Source organism: Nylanderia fulva, unplaced genomic scaffold (assembly GCF_048542155.1).
Source record: "Nylanderia fulva isolate GAGA-0341 unplaced genomic scaffold, ASM4854215v1 Scaffold5, whole genome shotgun sequence".
Taxonomy (NCBI): Eukaryota; Metazoa; Arthropoda; class Insecta; order Hymenoptera; family Formicidae; genus Nylanderia; species Nylanderia fulva.
The window spans coordinates 6176672-6199760 of NW_028190587.1; the positions used below are offsets into that span (position 1 = coordinate 6176672).

The 23089-nt window shown below is 29.3% G+C and overlaps 5 protein-coding genes and 1 long non-coding RNA gene across 7 annotated transcripts; 4 read left to right on the top strand and 2 right to left on the bottom strand.

The window, feature by feature from the left end:
* Positions 1-270: 270 nt before the first annotated feature.
* spab (space blanket) lies at positions 271-9190 on the top strand. The gene is made up of 6 exons (XM_029316615.2): positions 271-430; positions 2137-2329; positions 3828-3948; positions 4100-4249; positions 4374-4462; positions 4761-9190. Exons 2-6 carry the CDS (start codon positions 2168-2170, stop codon positions 4902-4904), a joined length of 666 nt encoding a protein of 221 aa, XP_029172448.2. The 5' UTR covers positions 271-430; positions 2137-2167; the 3' UTR covers positions 4905-9190.
* LOC114941602 (uncharacterized) lies at positions 8627-9993 on the bottom strand. Its single transcript, XR_003821681.2, has 2 exons — positions 9832-9993; positions 8627-9374 (listed from the first exon to the last, which is right to left on the bottom strand). It is a non-coding gene; the product is annotated as an uncharacterized LOC114941602 (long non-coding RNA).
* A 248-nt stretch (positions 9994-10241) lies between these two features.
* On the top strand, positions 10242-13280 carry LOC114941669 (uncharacterized). Its single transcript, XM_085486996.1, has 4 exons — positions 10242-10467; positions 10591-11737; positions 11853-12418; positions 12537-13280. Exons 1-4 carry the CDS (start codon positions 10441-10443, stop codon positions 13143-13145), a joined length of 2349 nt encoding a protein of 782 aa, XP_085343122.1. The 5' UTR covers positions 10242-10440; the 3' UTR covers positions 13146-13280.
* Positions 13281-14315: 1035 nt separating this feature from the next.
* Positions 14316-16836, bottom strand: LOC114941668 (peptidyl-prolyl cis-trans isomerase FKBP8). The gene is made up of 5 exons (XM_029316723.2): positions 16682-16836; positions 15697-15999; positions 15414-15610; positions 14959-15254; positions 14316-14849 (listed from the first exon to the last, which is right to left on the bottom strand). Exons 1-5 carry the CDS (start codon positions 16718-16720, stop codon positions 14545-14547), a joined length of 1140 nt encoding a protein of 379 aa, XP_029172556.1. The 5' UTR covers positions 16721-16836; the 3' UTR covers positions 14316-14544.
* Positions 16837-17722: 886 nt separating this feature from the next.
* Positions 17723-19428, top strand: Ppib (peptidylprolyl isomerase B (cyclophilin B)). The gene is made up of 4 exons (XM_029316696.2): positions 17723-17930; positions 18152-18359; positions 18442-18626; positions 18881-19428. The coding sequence occupies exons 1-4, from the start codon at positions 17853-17855 to the stop codon at positions 19013-19015; spliced, it is 606 nt and encodes a 201-aa protein (XP_029172529.2). The 5' UTR covers positions 17723-17852; the 3' UTR covers positions 19016-19428.
* Positions 19429-20153: 725 nt separating this feature from the next.
* GatB (glutamyl-tRNA(Gln) amidotransferase subunit B, mitochondrial) lies at positions 20154-23066 on the top strand. Of its 2 annotated transcripts, none has more exons than XM_029316839.2 (10): positions 20154-20350; positions 20636-20783; positions 20865-20978; positions 21067-21239; positions 21361-21509; positions 21594-21829; positions 21904-22092; positions 22166-22302; positions 22372-22495; positions 22582-23066. In XM_029316839.2, the coding sequence occupies exons 1-10, from the start codon at positions 20235-20237 to the stop codon at positions 22798-22800; spliced, it is 1605 nt and encodes a 534-aa protein (XP_029172672.2). In that variant the 5' UTR covers positions 20154-20234; the 3' UTR covers positions 22801-23066. The 2 variants fall into 2 exon arrangements, with proteins under 2 accessions (XP_029172672.2, XP_029172673.2); XM_029316840.2 differs by having other exon boundaries at positions 20286-20350; positions 20640-20783; positions 20848-20978.
* Positions 23067-23089: the final 23 nt, after the last annotated feature.

Consider the following 23089-nt stretch of genomic DNA (forward strand, 5'->3'; position numbering starts at 1 on the left):
ATTGTCAGCGTGTCGTGCAGCATTTGTCAGTACGAGCAGCTTCGAGTGATCGGGATTGGACCGTTCGAGTACTCTTCTTCAGCCTGCTATCTCAAGCCGCTCGATAGATAGGAAGCCGAAGATCTGAATGAACAAAATGTCACGTAGGTCGTGATCGGGTGGCGCGAAAAAAAAGAGAGGAAGAAGACGCGGGCCGGCGGAGGGTTGCGCATGCGCCACCGTGTATATGCGCCCGTGTGACGGCAACCGGAACGACGTAGAAGTATAGATTGCCGAAGCGAGCGCGGCACGGACTCAGTCCTCCAGCAAACTCCACCGAGGACTTGTTGATCCTGTGCGAAACCTATCCTATCGAGTGGTAGCCGATCCTGCCCCCGGCCGAGGTGCAAAGGCGTTCATCCAGAGGTGAATCAGGGCGCGAGAACGTGTTGTAAGTGAGCCATTCAACTTAAATTCAATAGTAGAAAGAGTGCTTTGGACGTTTTAGAGTGTCACGATGCTGGTAGACGTTAAGTGTTTCGCCATAGTGTTCTCCCGACATCGCGATCCTTCAAACTTGTCCTTGACGTTGATACGTCCTCGACATCTTTCCTGAATAAAGCATACTCGCTTATCATAATGGCAAGATGTAATAAAAATGGGGTTGAATTAATTGTCTTATAGAGTTAAAGCTGAAATAGAGTTTGAAAATTGTTGGATATATATATACATATATATGGTATATATGCGGCCCAATTAGTTTGACAAAAAAGATAATTTAATCTATTGAAAAATTTGGAATTTGCAGATTAAATTAAATAGAATTTATATTCATTGATTCACATATTCATTTCACTGATTAACTGTTCTATCTATAATGTCTATCCATTATGTCCCATCTAAATTTAATGACACGCATTAAATGTTATAAAGAAATTTCATTTGTAAATGAAAAAGAGGTAAGTTCGGAGAAAGAGAATTATCGATCGTATACTCGAAATTATATTGCTGGTATCGACAACATGACTTATATTGTACACTGCCATTAATTATAATTAGTCCTTGATCAAACTATAAAAGGAATTTTTATACTTTTCAATCTTATACAAGCAATTTAATATCACAGCATTTAATTTTCCGCTTTACGCGATATAATATTTAGTATAATACCATAATAATCTACTATAAAAATAATATTTAATTTAATTAACATACTATATAATATTATATCACGATTATATCACTTTGAATACTTATGTATATTAAACAAGTGCAATCGATTGCTCTCGTATTCAAATGCTAATTACTCAAACATTGCAGAGCGCAGAATAATTACGTACAATCCGAGCCGCGATATTTCTTGCTAAATAGTAATCTTAGGAAATTAATTCAAGTAATAATGACGTTGATAAATTGCATAAAGAATGCTCTTATCGCTTTTGTGTTATGAAACCGTTTATAAGCAATGTCGAGAAGATAGTAAAAGCGTTGCATCATCGACATCTGATATTGATGAAGCAACGTGTAAAAAGGAGTGCGATGCTAACGGCTAGTCGCATCTTATGGATCACTGCTTACAGCAAAAATATTCAGGGATAAACTGTATGTTCATGGGAAGCACGAAGAAGAGATAATCACGCAAACTTTGTTGCAATTTAAATGATAACAATTTCTTTTTTTCTAAATCTGTTTTGCAATTCAGATATTCTGTTTTCAATCTTAATTAATGAATCCTCGCGAGCTGCGCCGCAAATGCAATCATGTAAAAAATTTTAATATTTATATATATATATATATATATATATATATATATACTATTAAATATTTTCAAACAGGCAAAAGACATGTAAAAATGATAAAATTATTTCTTATATAAAATTTTATGAATTAAAAAATAAAATCACGCTTGTACTAAAAACAATATATACTTGCATCGTTAAAAAATATAATTTAATAAATTGCAGACAGAGAGAGATTAAGTCCTCGTTCGATCATTTTGGAATAATTATAGACATAATAAAGTATTTGCACAAAAATGTGTAATAAACTAAGATTCATTTGTTAATAACATGTAGTTATATCTCGCGCAAAAAATCCTTATAATATATTTAAATAGAAATTGTAATGAGCAACCCTTTCTCCCTCGAATGATTACAGAGTGCCCGGAGATTAGTACATCTTCAACAATATGAAGGTATGTGCGGCGATAACGCTAGTGCTTGTAGCAAACACCGCTTACATCGGTGTCGAGGCATGGGGTGGCCTCTTCAACCGCTTTAGTCCTGAGATGCTATCTAACCTCGGCTATGGTAGTCACGGAGGCTACATAAATCGTCCTGGGCTATTACAGGTATCTAGAAAAGCGTATCTTTCTTGTAAAAATTTGCCCCGCGTGATTTCCGTACTTTGTTTTTACACGCGCGTAAAATATGTTCCGTAACATTTTTCAAGCGTTCTTTTTGAAACCGCATTTTTCCTCAAAATAGAATCTAAAAAGTCATATAAATTTTTATTTTTACTTTCAACGTTTAAATTGCATTTGAAAAATATTCGGAGAGTTAGAAAGAATCTTTTGAATTTTTATCTGTAAAGTTTAAATGTCAAAGATAAAGATCCGGATCTCAGATTTGCTAAAAAGCAGACAATAAAAGGAAAAATAAAAAAATTTAGGGATTTTTATCTCTGACTTTTAAACTATATGTTTCTAAAGAACATATTAACTTCAGACATATTTTAAATGTCAGAGATAAAAATCTAGAAAACTTTCCAGACCCTTTTTAATTTTTTTTAGACGTAATTTGTACTTTCTATTATTTGATTTAATTAGCAACATCGTACCGCAGTACAGGTCACGCACGATCGATACTACATTTTCTATCCGCGTGCACTTGCACTTATATAAAGTTGCGAGAAGAACTCTCCTGGTTGCACCGTTTATTTCCCATATATTTCTTTGCCTGTAAATTAATCTCGAGATTGCGATTCGGAGATTGAGCAGAATTACCCCCGCAGCGCGAAATTGCTGCTACTGTAAAAACTTTTTACTGCGTTTCAACACTAAAATAAATAAATAAAATTATAGTACCTTGGTTTTATTCAAAAGACCGATAATATCCGCACTTTTTTCTTGATTTATATCTTTACTTATTTACATAAGATAATCTCCTTCATCGCATGAATAATTAGCGAGCCCGTGCTAACGAGATTCCTTTTATTAATAAACATGAAAGAAATTTATGTATAATTATTTTCTATCAATGTGTAATTATTTAAACAATGTGCAAAGTGTAATCGGACTAGTTTATGTTAATGATCCGTAAATGAGTGCATTTATCACTTTGACTTCTCTGTGAGAAAAAAATACACATCACGCGATAAAGATTGATTAAGATTAAAACTACGAATATTGAGTAAGTGCGATAAGTTGAAAATCGATGAGGCATTAACGAAGAAAAGCTACTATTCATCACAGATTACGATGTAACAGTTGGAGCTAGCATATAAAATCTTTTACTACAAATCCGAATTTAATTTTAATTGATTGTAATTTATGAAATTTTCGATAAATATAAAATTAAAGTAATAAAGTTTTCTTTCATCTAAATTTCTAAAACATTTAGGCATTAAAACAAGATGGAATAAATTTTTTATCACTTTGCTTATAATAAATAGTAAATATATATTATAATAAAAATGTATATTAAAAATTAATAATAAAGAATAATAAATTATTTTGTAAAAAATGCGATAATATTTGGTCTTGTATATTTCTCGTATGATTCTAAATAATATATTTAGAAAATGATAAAAAAAATCTATTTTAAATAAAGCTCTTTCTTTTATCTCAGGAGGGATATAATGGTATATACGGAGAAGGAGGCGAACCTACGGAAGAACCTTGCTATGAAAGGAAATGCGTGTACAATGATCATTGTTGCCCAGGTTCCATTTGCATGAATTTTATTGGAGGTAAATAAAAAGCACGCTTAATAAAACTTTCTAATAATTTGTAAAAAATTAATTAGATTTTCTAGAATAATTAAAAATAATAGAGACACATATTTCTCATTTCATATTCCGTATTATCGATAAAAAGATAATCGCAAGTATGATGTTTTAGTTATTGGAACATGCGTTTCCGATTTCGGCTTGAAACAAGGCGAGCTTTGCAGGCAAGATAGTGATTGCGAAACCGGCTTAATGTGCTCCGAGATGTCTGGACGAGAAACAAAATCGTGTCAACCGCCAACTACTTCGAACAAGTTATACAGTGCGTTAACAAGCACATTTTATCTTTGAAAAATATAAAAATATATATGTATATATAAATTTCTGCGCAAAATTCTGCGCAAATAAATCAATTTCATCCATAAATGATACATATTTTTTTACAGATGAAGAGTGCACTATGTCAAGTGAGTGTGACATCAGTCGTGGACTATGCTGTCAACTACAAAGGCGACATCGGCAAACTCCTAGAAAGGTAATACACTAATCTATTGTTTGAATTGTAAAACATATCTAGAATTTTTTTAAATTATCTAAAAAGTTCAATCTTTTTAATAGAGGAGCTTTCCGTTATCTTTTAAAAATTTAATTTCTATTCATCCCTGATTTTCTTTGTGTATATATGTAAAATAAAATGAATATTTTATTACATCGATTCATAATATTAAAACTTATGAAAATAAAATTTAAATAAAATAAAAAATCGACATTATCATTTCCAATAATATATAATCTCCGTTTAATAAAATTCTCTCTTAAAAATATTTCCGCAGGTTTGCTCATACTTCAAAGACCCTCTGGTCTGCATCGGTCCGGTGGCGACGGATCAGATAAAATCCGTGATCCAGTACACCTCCGGCGAGAAACGGATCACCGGACAGGGCCAACGTCTGTTCAAGCGGATGCCGTTCGCCTAAACCCGTTCGTCGTACCTGGGCAACACGCGACGGAGGTGAGGTATATAAAAATAAGATAAGCTACCAAAAAAAGAAAAAAGAAATCAAATCCTTTAGTCGTTGTGAAGGTCTAAGTTTGTCGATTCGACATTGTCTCGATTTCCTTCCTATAGTCCCGACTATCTCCTCCACGTCAACGATACATCGGGAAGTATAGACGATAGAAATATAAGAAAATCATACGGTAAAAAATGAAACTAAATGTTATTCGGAAAGATGTTACTTCGAGGTTGTTTCCTCTTCGAGTACATAGCGCGACTGAAAACACCTATAACACATATCATATATATCTAACCTGTCTCGTAGGTCTCTCTAAGAATAAGAGACACGCTAGAATAGTTGTGTTAAGAAAGAACCGCGCTGATGAATAAAAAGCGCCGTACGACGAAGATGTTTCTTAATGATTTAGGGGGTAAAATATATACAGAACGTTGGAGAAAAGCTCATCTATACCGGTCTACCGGTTGAGCTTTTCTTCCGGATTGTATTGTAGCAAGAGATTAGTGGATCACACTTAATTGTTCGTGATATAAATCATACGTGGTTATAGAGATAAGTATAATAAACGAGAATAAGATGGCGAGGCGTGCACAAACGAAGAAGTGAAGAATAAGAGTCCTTAATATCGTCGCAGTGTCAACATTGATAATTTTATTCTGTTTAATCTACCATATTCTTTATAGAATATCAATCGATGAAGGTTGTTATGTTTCGAGAAATTTATTATCTTCAACGACTGTTGATACAACGATGTTGTTGTATCGCGAAAGAAAATTTTCTCAATTATACGAGAAATTTCAATGTCGATATTGCGAACGATAATATCATTCAAATTATACGATGCAACGCAAACAAGTCTGTACTTTTTAACTGTATTTTTTAATACGTTCATATTAGTTATATGACATGTATCGCAAAATTAAAAATTTATTTCAGAATATATTTCAAAAGTAAATGAGACATTAATGGAAATTATTGTATAACAATTATAGACATTATATATAACTTTAAAGTAGTTTCTCTATAACAAAAAAAACAACTTTGTATGCAAAAGCTATTTCTATACATTAATGCATATATTAAAACGGATAATTCAGACAAGATAAATAGCTAAATGATATGAATAATTTAAAATCAATTTCAAATTTTGAAGCGTCTTGTAAATTTGTTTTATCAAAATTTTTTACACATCTGTGTGTATCAATTTATGTATAAAATTACATTATCATAAATATTTAACAAAATAACAAAAAGAGTAAAAATGCGGCTAAAAAGAATAGAGCTATTATCAATGCGTTGCAAATCGTAATTTATATTTTTAGTTGGAGATTAAAAGATCCCAACAAATCCGCGGATGCCAGCAGTTTTGCAGAATATAATGAGAGAAACACGTCCGCAATGGCGGATTTAAGGTCTAAATAAAAATAAATGTGCACAATTGGAAACAACATTTCTAGTGAAATGATATTTTCCATTACAAAAACACATTGCAATTATATTCCTGAGAAAAAATCATTTTAAATATCTAAAGCACAAATAATCATAAATTAGCAGAGTTACTTAAAAACCTATTAATTAAATTGAAGCTTTTTAACAGATCTTAAAAGAAAACCTCGTTACCTATAAATCCGCTATTGGACGTTCTGTTAATTATTCAAACGCACATATAAGTATTCGTTTTTTTTTATTTCACGAACGATCGTCTAGCGAACGAAACGCGAAGTATCGTTCGGACAGTCTCAATGGAAAAGTATTTTCTACAGGGGGAAGAGCTGAAAAAGGCGCAAAATGTGTGTATCTTGTAATTCGATTGATGTTTCAAGTTTATTCTTAAAAATCGTACTCTTAGACGTTTGCTCGACTATGTCGGACACATTTTTTTTGATTCCTACTCTCCTCTTCAAAAAGAACTTTACACTCTCTATCGGTATGTATATGTATTCATAAAATGTAAATCGTGTCGTGGAGTTGCAAAACAAGATATTTTAAAATATATAGGAAAATTAATTACACACTGTAAACGATACATATCAAAGAGGGAGAAGTTTTGCTTCGCTAGCTTATATTCAGAGATATATAGTATTAGATTATATAAATATATACATTAATATATATGATAAAACAAAGAAAGAAACACGTTAACTCTTAGTAAAAAAAACAATATATAAGTATGTGTATTGTTCGTTTAAAAAAAATCCCGAATGAATATTAAGAGAAAAAGAAAGTTATTAAAAAGAGGAAATTGCTCTGTTAAGCATTAATCGCGGAAATCGCTCTATTGCATAATAATATCGTGGAAATCGCTCTATTAACTGTATTAACAATAATGAAATCGTAATACGAAATACACAATATGTATAGTCTGTGGCTATGTGAAATATTACTCTGTGGAAATTCATTATAATATTAATCGTTATAACGTCGTCGGAAGAAGTACAATGTTAAATAATAATCGTTGGAAAGATCGATTGCACGATGTTTTAAGGATAATCGTGAGAGACAATGTTAATGTTAAGTTTTTTGAAATCACACGTTCGCATACGACAACAACAATAGTAAATAACAACAACAATAATGCTCTAATCCCAATATGCATTAGAGTACCATCTCTCTGTTTTATTATTAAAAAGAAAAAGAAACTCGCAACAAATATTCGCTGTTTACGCGACTGGTGGTGCTATGTGATCGTCAAGAGAGTCCCTTGAAGAGAATCTCTGATTGATATTATCAATTAATACTCTATTAGAGTTCTCGAGTACTTCCCAAAACGTTAACCTACCTGTGTAAGGAAACTCAAAACATATCATGCGAAATGCCTAATGCATTTAAGAGAGTTCTAAATATCAATGTTAACTACGATATATATGTATATTTATATATATACATATATACAAATTATTAAAATTATATTTTTATCTTTGATCCATATGTATATCTATAAGCTCTATATATTTACATAATATTCGTATATTTTCTCGAATATATATCTATATACATATATACATATATATATATATATATATATATATATATATATATATCTACAAAAAATAACGTATATACACAACATACAAACATACGCACACATACATGCATATATACATACATACATATACACACACACATATACACATATATTCGTTCTATTATATCGCATATTATGTTTTAATGTGAATTTGAGCGCTTGATAATGATTTTTTATCTATCTTTTACGCGCGTTTTTCCTCTAAAATTATTGTTCTCTTAAATTATGGATTATAAAATTATTTGTAACTGTGGATCAATGATCGATTGTAAAAATTTGCTATAATCTATTTTAATTTAAAATTTTTATGTATTTTTTAATGTATTTTTTATGTATTTTATATGTATTTTTATGTATGTATGATATTTTATTTAGCGTCACAAACTATAAATTAAAAAAATATATTAATAATATAGTATTTTAAATTTCCGACAATTTTTAATCACAAATTTATTTCTATCTAATTATGTATAATACCATCTGAGAATCTATCTTTTTAATATGCATATAAGATCAATGGCAAATATTATAAAAACATTTCTCAAATTTAATTTTTATTATTCCGTGTAAATGTAAAAAAAATTCTAAATAGATATTGAATCTATAATTATTTATGCAATATATATGTGCTTATACATCTTCTCTTTAGACATAAAACAATATTACAATTCGTCTGCAAATATTTTATATATCTTATGGTTTATATTATTTCGTAAATATGTATGTATGTATGTATGTGTATCTATGTGTGTATGTGTGTGTGTTTGTGTGTGGTATATTATATAACTTTATATATACATTTTATCGAAAATCTCTGTTTCTGCTGTGAGAACATCTCTTTTCTCTTACAATTAGTCGGGCTAAGGAAAATGGTTGAAATGTTGTGAACTGCACACAAAAAATTACATATCATAGCCTGTAAGACTCTTTGCCTTGTAAGGAAGTTCGGATGCACGTTCGCAAAACACGGAATATGATATGGTAATGAATAGATACATACATATGTACGAGCTATCGCAGGTTTTAAGGGAAATTCGGCCACTTGGCCTTGAGTCGAAAGTACCTCTGTCGTAAGAATTAATCCCAGCGTAAAATTTTATGTGTATGACGTATATATAAATGTATCGTTCAAAATTACAATATTAAAAAAAAAGAGTTCTAATAGCTAAATGTGAAATACATGATGGTGCATATGAAATAAAATGAATATATTTCTCTGTCACTCCTTCTGTTTATCAAGTGTTTTCTCCTCGAATATGCTCATTTTTATATGATCGACATAAAATATTAATCCAATAATATACAAAATTTGCAATATTTTTTTGTATTTTTGTACTTACCATTTTCTGTTGTTCTTCATGGCGCGCAGATCACGACAATTACTTAGGCAGGCAACACTAACAACACTGTAATAAAAAATAAATATAAATTAAATAAATAAAAACAATTTTTTTCAAAGAAAATTTTTTTTTTTTTTTTAATAAATCAGGATATTTTTTAAAAATCGGATAGCTTTCATAAAAATTAATAATATATATATATATATATATATATATATATTATTAATTTTTATGAAAGCTATATAATATATATATATAGCTATCCGTGTATATATATATATATATACACACATACTTTAAAATCATAAATATATATGGATAAAAACATTTTTCGATTTTGAAAATGACAATTATATATCTTTCTTATTCTCATTTTTTGTGTGTCTGTAAAAATTAAAGTAAGATAAAAGATGAAAATCGAAAGAAATGCAACCGAATGCAGGACTTTATCAAATGCAATTCTTTTCAATCGCGTTATACGTATCCCTATACATTTGTAAAGATTCTCGAATACGTAATGTACCTTGTGTATGCAATAGTCTCGTTGTCTCTTCCAAATTATAACGAAAAATGATAAGGAAACCGCGAGCACTACGATAGTACGTCTTCACCGAACCGCGACCTGAAGGTGACTGCAAATAATTCAAGCGCGCGCTTTCCTATTTTCGTTCAAAGATCTGCTTTTTTTGCGCGTTCTACTCTAAACCGCGGAACCTGCGTGCCAAAATTAAATTCTAAGCAAACTTTAATAACTATAAAAATGTGTAATTAGATCTATCTCATCTTTCGTTATTTATACAATTTAATTTTTGATCCAAACATTTTTCAAACTGATCTCCACTCCCGGAACGATAGACACAAGTGGCGCCATCTGTTATTAATTTTATTACATAACATTTTTCTGTGGATAAAATAGTAAATTATCGTATTTTCGATAACATTGCGCAACGCGATTTTTAGGTTACGCGATGTCATTATGATTACTTCACAAATGCTTTCGTGAATTTTATCTGAAAAAATGAATGAATTAAAAAATGTAACTTTTTTTGGTCATGTTTAATACCACGACAATTATATTCCTGTGCGAATATTTGGAAACTTGTCAACTGTTGAAACTTGACAGTCCGAAATAATGGCACTTCGTTTGTTTGATAATCAGGTAAGATTGCAAAAATTATTTTTACGTAGAAGTTTATATTACAATTGTTTTATGTATTATATATATAATTTATACATTATACCAACTTTTATGTTATATATTATCTGTTTTTTTTTTTTTTAGGATTATTCGACTTTAGATGCTATACCAAACATATGCATGGAGAATTGTGAAATAGGAAGCTATGACTATTTGGAAAAATGCATCAGTAATTTTGAGAATAAAGAATCTGGGATTAATTTATCTATTAATACAACTACGAATACGGACATTGGTTTACAGGATAACTTGGATGACGTTAATTTGAATAACATTGATTTTCATTTCATGAAAATAGAAAATTTACTCTTACAAAATGCTGAAGAATCTGAAAGTTGTTTGAAGAATAAGAAGATAAAGCAGGAGAAGTCATCAGATGTTATCTCAATTCCAAATTTTGATACGGTGAATCTGGATTGCAACACCTTTTCATGTAATTCAAACAAGGAATCAGATGAAATAATAACTACTAACAAGGATGAATCTTATACATTTAACAAAGATCTGACAACTCAATGCTTAGAAAGAAAGCCAATAATAGGGAATTATAATTATTCCATCAAGCTTTGCATAGAAAATAATCAAAATGTACAGCTTAATGTAAATGAAGATAGCAGTTGTACAAGTCAAAATGTCACATCAAAATTGAAACAAGAAATAAAAATTGATAATCTTTCTCTGGAGCCATCAAATGGAAATGAAGTTCAAAAGTGTGAACAGTGTCTAATGACATTCAGATATAAAAGGCATTTAGATCGTCACTTAGAAGGTCATCAGAAAAATAATTGCTCTCATTGCGATGAAAAATTTGCTAGACGGAAGCATCTGGAGGTTCACTTATTTCGTGTTCACAGAGAAAGAGTGGTCAGGCATCCTCATTTATGCGATGCGTGTCCCAAAAGTTTTCCTAAACGTTCCCTCTTGAATCGCCATAGAGCTAAACATAGCTATCAAAATGGTAAAGTCTGTTCTGAATGTGGAGAAATGATAAGTGCAGATATAGATAAAAAAGAGCATGATGAAAATTATTGCAAAAAAAAGCAGTTTAAATGTCAACAATGTTTACAAACATTCAGTATTGAGCAGACATATTTGTCCCATATTCAGAATCACAATAATTACAAATGTTCAAATTGTAATGTCAGTTTTGCATCGAAGAAGAAAGCGCATGAGCATTTCAAGGCAGTTCATGTATCAAAATTAAATAAATCGGAATCGATAAATAATAGTGGTAAATAGATTAAAAATTTTTAAATTAATTTTGATTTTTTAAAATTAATATTAATTAAAATAAAAGATCAGTTTTCTCTCATCATTTATCATCATATAATAATTTTATATTACAGGTCCATATTTTTGTGCCGATTGCAAACACACATTTATCAAGAAGGATGACTATTGCCGGCACTTGGAATCTGCATTGCATCAAAATAAAATCAACAGGGACACACCTGTACGAGCTATATTTTCATGTGCAATCTGCTTGAAAAAGTTAATCACGCAAAGAGCTCTGGATCAACACGTCAGGCGTATTCACAAGGGTGAAAAACGATTCGTGTGTAATATATATGGATGTACCTTTCAGTGTGCCAGAAAGACAGATCTGGATAGGCATAAGCAGCTGCACGTAGAGGAGCGAAACGTCGTGTGCGAGCATTGCGGCAAGACGTTTACTAGCGTCAGTATTCTTAAGGATCACGTACTTTATATTCACAGTAAAGAGCGGCAATTCATCTGCGAAGTGTGCGGTAAAGCGTTTAAGAGAAACAGTTTACTTAAGAGACATAAATTATCACACGAGCAACATCGGCCGTTTATCTGCATGCAGTGCAGCACTGCATTTAAACGTTCTCATCATCTCACTCGTCATATGGAAACCTGTCACAGGATTACACTGGAAAAAAGGAAAAAGGTAATATTCAATTATAATAATTATATAATGTAAATATAAATAAAATTGTATAATGCTGCAATAATTTTAGTTAGTCTACATATTTATTCAACACAATTTTGTTGTTTTAAAATCACAGGTGGTGAAGCTCATGAAGACAAAAGATGGTCATCTTGTGCCGGTGCCGGAAAAACCAAACAAATTAGACTGTAATAAAATGAAGATCGAAAAAGAGTGCGAAGCAATTGTGAAGACCAAGGAGACAGATAGCTCAATTACAAATACAGATAAACAAGTTATAAATGTTGATTCGCAGCTGCAAATACAGCCACCGTTAAACTCCAAGGGAAATTCTGAATGCTCAAGTCTGTCGCTAGAACATACAAATTTATCTGTTATCGATTCTATTCCGCAGATTCTTTCATTAGTAGATGTAAATACGGGACAAGTGCTTACTGTAGAAGTCGCCAACCCGGAATTTTTACCTACTGATGAGCTCGCTGATCAATTTGAAACAAATTGCAGTGAAATATTGAATTTACCAGATTATCAAGATATAGAATTTCACAATAATCTCTTAAATGCCAATCAAACGTATTGTACAAATATATCAGAGGATAATACAAATTATTCGGAAGTATCATTAGAAAATATTGAAGGTTCATTCTCGCTTATAAACAGTAATAATAAGATGGAAACTATAGAAAGTTATTTAACAAATGAATTTCCACCGTTTCTTAATATTTAAGGATTTGTGGAATAAACTGCATGTGAATATAATATATGTATATATACACATATACTTTAAATATACAGTTGTGTTTGCTCAAATTTTAAGTATACAACATAGCATTTTATTGAATACTAATACAAAAATATTTTTTTGTTAATGTCAAGAATGTTATTAAATTTTATAAAATATATTTTTTATGTTATAAGTTTGTTTAATCTAACATTAGATAAAAAGTAGATAAAAAAACATTCCGTTTTTAAAGATGTGAAAATTGTATTTTTTGAAATAAAATAAGAAGGGTTGTAGTATCTTACATATGTATATATATATATTATATAAAATAAGAAAATTTTTAATTTCTATTATTAAAACTTATTACATTATACATATACATATATAAATTTAATTTAAAATGCGTATAAATGTGTAAAATTTATCCTTTCTCATTTTCTAAGAACAAAAATATATAAAGTATAGCTAAAAATATATAAAGTATGTGACATTAAATATTTTACTTAATTTTACAGTGATATAATAGTGCATTAAATGGTTATTTATGTATATGAGAACAGTTATTTATATTTATTTTTCAACATATAAAAAAACCTCAACATTAAATTCTTGTCAGATTTTGGTGTAAATTTTATATATATAGTTCTTCTATTCAATCAAACTAGATTGAATATTTTTTAGTGTTTTACTACTTCATATATGCTACTTGAAAAAATATATAGAGTAAAAATAACTAGTTTTTGCACACATATAGAGAACGTGTAAAATCAAAAAGAGTTTAATCCAACTTCAACATGAATAATAATTGTATAAAACTATATCATTGATCTTTCTCTTAAAGCATATTAAAATATAAAAACTGCATTTTGCAAATTTTAATTATCAATTATAAAACCGTAATATATAAAATATAAATGCATGTTATGTGTTTAAAATGTTTGGACTATGTATATCACAAGCACCTTACACAAATTATCTCGCCTAATTATTAAATCTTTGCATTCTAAATGTAAATTGTTCTAATAAATGACCAAAAAAGATCAAATATTTTTTGTGATTATTGATTTATTACATATCCTTATATTATGTATATAAATAGTTAACCTTATATTAAGTATATATACACATATATATGTATATATAGTTAAAATATTTAGAAATAGAAGAATGTAATTACAGATTGAACAATTTTATTCTATTTTCTTAAATAAACAAAAAGTTCGACAGTTCTCATTACCATAATTTGTCTATTATTTTTCATCACATACCCATTTCTTAAAAAAAAAAAAAATTTTTTTAATTATACATGCTACTATGCAGCTAAAGCTCATGGACTCTATTTTGTTTCTTTGAACATAAAAAGTTTAATTTATTTTTTATTATATCTGTATTTTTTTATTTTTCACGTAAATCTGTGTATAAATATGCTAATAGTAGCAACAGATGCTGCTCCAATTAGAGTCCAGAAAACTCTCTTAGCAAATTTTCTTTTATTTTCATCATAAATTTTCACATCTTTTGAATTTATATCTTCAACGCCTAACATTTTACGATACAGATGTTTTTCTTTTTTTGCATCTTTAGCAATTTTATCTTTTAAAGTTAATAATTCTGTGGCGCATATTTTCATTTCAGGATTTAATTTTTGCATTTCAGTAAAAATTGCATAAGCTTTAGCATATTCTCCTTTAAGTCTCAATATTGTTCCTGCAATACATATTTGAATTTTCTATATGTGAAATATAAATCAAGACTATGTACAAATTATTTAAAAATGATTAATAAATATAGTAAATTGAAGATGAGGATTTCTTACCTTTTCTAAATAGTGCTTTCATATTTTGTGGTTGACATCTTAAAACATGTTCCACATTTTCCAGAGCTGCATCATAAGCTTCGGTTTTAATTAATGCAGCTGCCAAATTGTTATAAACTTTTATGCGATCTTCTAATAAAATTTGCAATTCAGCATCACTAACTGATTCTGCTTCCTCATGATTTGTACTTCTTTTTGTCGATGACAGATATTCCAGTGCTCTCCGATAACATTGTATTGCAAAAGACAGTTCCGTTCGAACAAACCACCAATTTCCACGTTCACGTTTCTTATTGCTTTAAAAAAATAAGTTTAATGATTTTTTTTATGCCAATATAATTAAATAGACTAAGTCTTGTTTTTTGTATGTATTTAGAGCCCAAGAAAGTATATAAAAAATATTGTATATATAATCTTTATTATATAATTTATAAAATATTATTAGTATTCATTACCTTATTTCTCTTCTTTGACTAATGCTCAATGTTTCTATGTCAGGCTCAAACTCTGATGCTTTTAATTCAACTGTGTACGTAATGGTAGCATCAGGTGGTATAGGTCTTTTTCCAAGATTGCCATAAGCAAATCTAGGATCAACTACAATTTCAGCAACTTCACCTACATCCATCAATGCAATTGCTAAGTCTAATCCCTGTAATGTAGAATGTCGGTATTGTATTACAAACCAAATATTAATAAATATTGATCAAATATTGACAATAATATAGTATATGATACCTGTATCACTTCCATGTCTCCCAACTGTATCACAAGATTTTCATATTCTTCCACTACTTTATCCTCAAATTTGCCAGTAACGTTTAATGTACATATATCACCTCTATTTGGTCGTGTTCCATTTTCACCTTTTTTTATAACTCTCTTCTTCAATTGACCGTTACCAAGTATGTCTATCCACTCATCTATAGGATGATCATTTAAAGAAGCCTTAGTTACAGGATCTTCAGGATCAATGTCAAAATTTAATTCTTCGCGAACAAAATCAGCTTGTGTTCTTCCATCTGATATATCCTCGTCCATCTTAAATAAATTTATATTTTAATTGTTTAAAACTCCTACTTGTTGCAGCCTTAATATGAAATTCAATTGAGTTTAATAGAAAATTCTCAATTTCTCGCTTGTAATATTATAATTTAATAAAGATTAAAGAAGTCTCGATAATATGTATACAACTAAAATCTTTTGTAATTATTATGGATAATCTATATAATTATTTATAATTTATGTATTTTATTTATAATTTTTATATTATCTATAATTCATTATTATCTCTATAATTTATGTATATTATCTCACAATTTTTATATTATTTATATTTATATATTATGTATAAACTTCTAAATGTCTTTGAAACATATCAAAATCAAGCTTAAAGAATTATATTTACAATATGTTTGACTTTATATTTTATAGAATTATGACATTATTTGACAAACGAAATTAATTTTTATATAATCGAACTTTTTTATAGGTTACTTAAAATTATGAATATACTTATTTTCTACGTTCAATATAAACTAAAAATAATTATTATGGAAAACGATATATTTCTCGTTTATGCTCAATTAAGTCCAAGGTCAAAGATAATAAATGCATTGATGAATAAGCAATAATGCAATGATGTTTAATCAATGCGTGATAGACCGATCTTAAATCCTACTTTATTTGTAAAATATAATCGATAATAGGATAAAAATCATACTTTTTCCTGTTTAGCGTCTTCGAATGTATCTACAGCCATTAGAAATATGCAACTTCTTATCTCGCAAGATTAAAAAAAATGATAAAGAACAAAACCGAACAAGACCAATAATAAGATCTCAGGTTTCAGGAACTTCAGGAAGTGACTGGAGAAACGAGAAACACAGATAGATCTCGCGCATGCGCAGATGCGAGTCATTTAAATTCGGAATTTATTCAGTATTTCAAATATTCAAATTATTTTTATTTTTTACATTATAATATAAATATAAAATAAATATATAATAAATCGTGAAAATTGTTTTCTACAGGGAAGGAATTTTTTATAAGAGTAAAAACACATATTTTAATTCATTTATAACATATATTATATTAAATGTTACATTAAAACTTTATTAGATTTCATTCTGAATAAAGTTAATCAAAATTTAAAAAAATTAATAGTATTTTATAACAAAATTAACAATTTAAGCTTCGGAGTCTGCCAAAAAATATCGCTTATTAAAAATTATATATATTAATAACATTATTAATATTATTAAATTTTAACGCAATCGTTAATATAATTATTATCCTTTTTATATTATTTTATATATTTATTTTCTTTCCTTTTTATTATTAAATTTTATATTATATATATATGTATATATATTATTTTTATTTTTTTATTAATATATCGATATGTATATACTTATCAATAATTTCCGAAAGACTATATATTTAAATTTAAACATCAGAAATTATTGTGTGTAAAATTAAAAAACAAGAAAAATACTCAAATTCCACCTTATTAATATTTCAAATTATCAGTATTTTAAAAAGATCCAGATCATATATATATATATATATATATATATATATATATATATATAAGACGCATAAAGAGAGAAACCAGATTATAATTTTTTGATAGAAAAGAATATCAAATTAAATATTAAATATCAAATTAAATTTGATAGAAAAGAATATCAAATTAAAAGTTTCTCGTCACGCTCCTTTCACTATGTCGATGGAATCAGCCAATCGGACGCTCCCACATTTCAAGCCTACGTACGTACTTATATGCGTGTACTTGTGTACTCGCATCCGGTGGCGGTCCCGAAGTCCCGAGACTGACAGAGTTGACAGACTTCTACGAGAAATCGGCGGTGAAGAGTCTTTGTTTTCGCACCATGAAGCTGCTACTGTTCCTCGGTCTGGTGGCCGCGGTCTCCTGCGCGAACGGAAACGGTCCGAAAGTCACCGACAAGGTATACAATATCCTACATCCTGCGAGCGCAATCTTAATTAAGAGCGAACCGATAATAGGCATCTCGTGAATACGTGGCACTTTGGGTTATTTTATCGCGTATCCGATAATATTTCTGCTGCACAAATCCATATGTCACATTTGAAACAGTACAGCTGGACCTTGAGACGCATACTAGACAAGTATGTTGATAAGCGTTTAAAAGGATTTTTCTTTTGTTAGGTATGGTTCGACATCAAGATTGGCGGTGTCGATGCGGGGAGAGTAGAAATCGGCCTCTTCGGCAAAACCGTTCCAAAGACAGTCAAGAATTTCGTGGAGCTCGCCAAGAAACCGGAGGGTGAGGGATATAAAGGCAGCATGTTTCATAGAGTGATCAAAGATTTCATGATCCAGGGAGGAGACTTTACAAAGGGAGATGGAACTGGAGGTTCAGCTCAATTTACTTCTTTTTTATACGTATTATTTAGTCTGTCTTTCTAAACTCTATCGACTTATTTTATTTATATTAGGTCGCAGTATCTATGGAGATCGTTTTGCTGATGAGAACTTCAAACTGAAGCACTACGGTGCTGGATGGTTGTCCATGGCCAATGCTGGCAAGGATACCAATGGGTCTCAATTCTTCATCACAGTTAAGCAAACACCGTGGCTTGATGGTAGACATGTTGTTTTTGGCAAAATTATCAAAGGAATGGTACGAGATAAATCTGTGTAACATTGGCTGCATTCAGCAGAAAAAGCTGCTTTACAACTGTTGCTGTAAAACAGCAAAATTCGTGAATCTGATCGTTATATGCTCTTAGATCCAGCTAAGATCAAGAGTATACACCAGTCAGATTTACAATTTTACAACAGATACAAAGCTGCTTTTTCTATTGAATGCAGTTATTATAACAATTTGTGGGAATATAATGTTTAATTGTTAACGCGATTATTCTTATATTTCAGGATGTAGTTCGTAAAATTGAGCAAACGAACACGGATTCGCGAGATAGACCACAGGAGGATGTTACTATCGCCGATAGTGGTGCAGAGATTGTAGCAGAGCCATTTAGCGTAACCAAAGACGATGCTACTGATTAAATACTAGTGTTTACTCAAATAGGTCTCACTATTATTTACAGTCAATATTTTTACAAAAATTTGATTTTTTTGAATTTTGGCTCCTACATCTTTATTAATCAGCTTTCATAAAAGTGTGAATAATAGCTGTACGATCTCAATCTCTCTCCGCTGTGATACTCAACTGTTTGACAGCAATCGATTGATCTATCGATAGAAGATCCATGCCATATCAGCAGTGATCACAAGAATAATGCAGCATTTTATAGAATCATAAAACATTCAGTAAAGCAATTATTCAGTACATAAGTTGTCATAGGAACGATTGTTTCCATTCCAATTGTTACAGCTATGTATACTTGCACAAGAAATTTTATACGCAGTATATAAGCAGATTTTCTACATTCACGAATAAATGTAAGTTGTTTAAAGTATTGTGTACGTTATTATATTTTATTATTCCTGTATAAATTTGAATTGTGTATATATATTTTTTATATATTATATATATATCCTAAATAAACAAAAAAAATAAACAGGTATAAGCACTATGTAAATTGCAAATAGATGCATTTATTAATTTATTTGATAGAAAACATGATTTTGACAACCACTGTATAGAATTAGCAGAGGAATTTAATATTTTTTAATTATTTTATATAATTTGGGAATTGTTTGGAAAAGTTTAGAAAAATATTTAACATTTAAAAAATAATGTTTTTTATTAATAACAAAACTATCAACTGTCAAGTTATATATAGCAGATAGTAATAAACATTTAACATTAATTATAAATGAAATTTATTAGGAATCATTTTGGAATAACATATATTCATTGTTATTTTTATTTAGGAAAAGTCTTTTTCCAATTTAAATAAATTTATACATTATAAAAAATGCGTTATGTATAAAGCATAAGGAATTCAACCAATGAAAACCCTTTATTTCTATTCTAGAGATAAAACGAAAAACTAATTTGTTGATTATATAATTAAAGTTAAAAGTAAATATATTATATAAAAAATATTCAATTTCTTTGCTAACTCTACGGCGATAAATATTTGCATGAATGTATATTTTGAGAATAAAAAAAGTGCAGTTTTCAGGTGACAGATACTGCATTTTATTGGTTGGTATTTATGCAAAATTTTTTATTCTGCGATTGGCAATTCTGGGAATTCATAACCTGTCTTTATAACGTTAAATCTTTTCTCAAAATATACTGAAAAATTAACAAAACATGTTATCAACGAGACAAATACATTTCATTTTTATAAATAAATGGATTAAAAAGCGAAATGACAATCTTTCACTGCGGTTTCTCTCATCTAAGATTCAAAAAGAAGCAAAAGTGCGGTGAGCAATTAGATTATAAAATATATTTGCATATGAAGATGTGAACAATTCTCTTATTGTTGCTCTCTAAAAAATATATATATAAATAATATTATAAATAATGTATAACATAATACATATAAATAATATCTAATATAATAAATACATAATATGATAAATATAAATAGTATATATACAAATAATAATAAACATAATATATACAACAAAATATAATTTATTTATTTATATATTTATAATTAATATAATTAAATCGTTAATTTTGTTACGTCTTTCCGATTATTTCAGAAAGAAATGGAAATCCATCGTAGGCTTAGAAGTTCATGCCCAGATTGCAACGGAGTCAAAGTTATTTTCTAGCGCATCCACTGACTTTGCCAGTCCTATCAATTCATGTGTCTCATTTTTCGATTGTGCTACACCAGGAACATTACCTGTAAGTTATTGGTAATTAGCAAAATTGCCTAAATTGTTTCAATAAATATTAATTATTGTTGCAGATACAAATATGTTGCAGGTACTAAATAAAAGATGCGTGGAATCTGCAGTGCTGACGGGTTTAGCATTATCCTGCCGATTGAACGAGACTTCTCTGTTTGAGAGAAAACACTATTTTTATGCAGATTTACCTGTAAATGTCACAAAATAGTTCCTTCAATATATAATTCTGTCAATTTATATTTGGCATGCTTTTCAATCATTTTAATTATTTTTTTTAGGCAGGATTTCAAATTACTCAACAAGGACAACCTATTGCTGTCAATGGTGAAATTAAGTTTCATGTGTTCACTCCAGGAATACACAAATCGCCATATTTAAAGTCTTCTAAAATCAAGCAGATTCAATTAGAACAAGACAGTGGCAAAAGCTTGCATGACCAAAATTTAGCAAGGTATCAATTAAGCCAATTGTATATATTTTTTAATTTTAATTTTAAAAAATATAATAGCATTCTAAAATTATAATAAAAATTGTAATATAGTATTCTAAATGTGTCACTAATATTTTTTTAGAAGCTTTATTGATCTCAATCGTGCTGGAATACCTTTGATGGAATTCGTGTTTCAGCCAGATCTAACCGATGGCGAAGAAGCTGCCGCACTTGTGAAGGAACTTGCATTTACGTTACAGTTACTGGGTGTTTGTAATGGCAAAATGGAAGGTTATTTACAGAAATTACTTGATTTTCAAAAATTGTTACTTGCAGATTCAATATCTCATATTTTATTATTCTTATAAATTATAGAGGGAGCTCTTCGTGTCGATGCTAACGTTTCTGTGACAAGCCGAGACGATGATTTGGGTGTTCGGACGGAAATAAAAAATATCGGAAGCGTGCGTGCGGTCGCTGCCGCTATTAAGTACGAAATAAGTAGACAAATTTGTATCCTCGAAGCTGGCAACGAAATATTTAACGAGACGCGCGCATGGGATGCTATAAACAAGGCAACCATTCCTATGCGTGAAAAGGAAGATAAAGAAGTAATATTTCATTTCGTTTCTATGTTGCTCTCAATTTATCTTTGAATTTGCTCTAAAGAACTTTTTACTTTCAGGACTATCGATTTATGCCTGAAACAAACTTGCCACCTCTGCGTATACATGTCAGAGAAGATTTACCAAATGAAGACAATTTAGTCGATGCTGTAGTATTGAAAAGACAGTTGCCTGAATTGCCAGAACAGATACGTGAGAGATTAAAGAACATTTTTAAGATATCTCCTGAAATAATTATATCTCTAATGGTAAGTTTGAGTGAGTGCACTACAATCAAATAAATTTGTAGAAAAGTGTTTTTAATATTTCACATTTTGTTAGAGTGACTTTGTATTGTTACAATTATTTGATGGAATAATAAGAAAAGATGGCAATCGTAAATCACAATTGGTTGCCAAGTTTCTCGTTATGGAATTGTTGGGTTTTCTTCATAAAAATAAACTAACAGTTGAATTTTGGTAAGGGATTCTTTTTCTTTAAATCGTAATTCTAAATTGCATAAAAGGCTTATTTAACAATTTTTTTAGCTTACTACATGAAGATTTTATTGGTGAATTAATTGACTTATTACAAAACAAAGAAATTAATTTAACGAAGGCTAAGAAGATTTTGTATGAATTAATATCTGATCCAAAGAAATCTCCGAAAGAGGTAAAGTTTATGTTTCTTTCATATAAAAAATGCAGTATTTAATAAATGAGTATTTCTTATTAAACTTTTGTTTTTATTTATTATAGATTGTTGAAGAACACAATTGGTTCTTGATATCAGATGAGAAACAATTGGAAAAGATGTGTTTAGAAATTATTGAGAAAAATCCGAAAATTGTATCGGGATATAAGAATGGAAAGAAAAAATTATTTAACGTACTATTGGGAGAAATGGCAAAGGTTACAGATGATTGTGCAGATATGGCTCTTGTTGCAAAAATTATGGAAAGATTATTAAAATTATAGTAAATGAAGTTTATATAAGACAAATAGCTGATTTATGGAATTATTTTCTATACAGAAATATATTGTAAATATAAAATAGTATATTCGAGAGCAAATAAAACATAATAAAAATAAAATATGTAAAAAGAATTCTAGTGATTACTTACCTTTTAATAAATATGTACGATGCAGTTGCTTTTTGCACATACGCGGTTCTTAAATATAAATATTTATAAAACATGTTATTACAATATATATAAATATGTATAGGAATTTTATTGTGATGTGTGACTTAAGCTAATAAAATAAA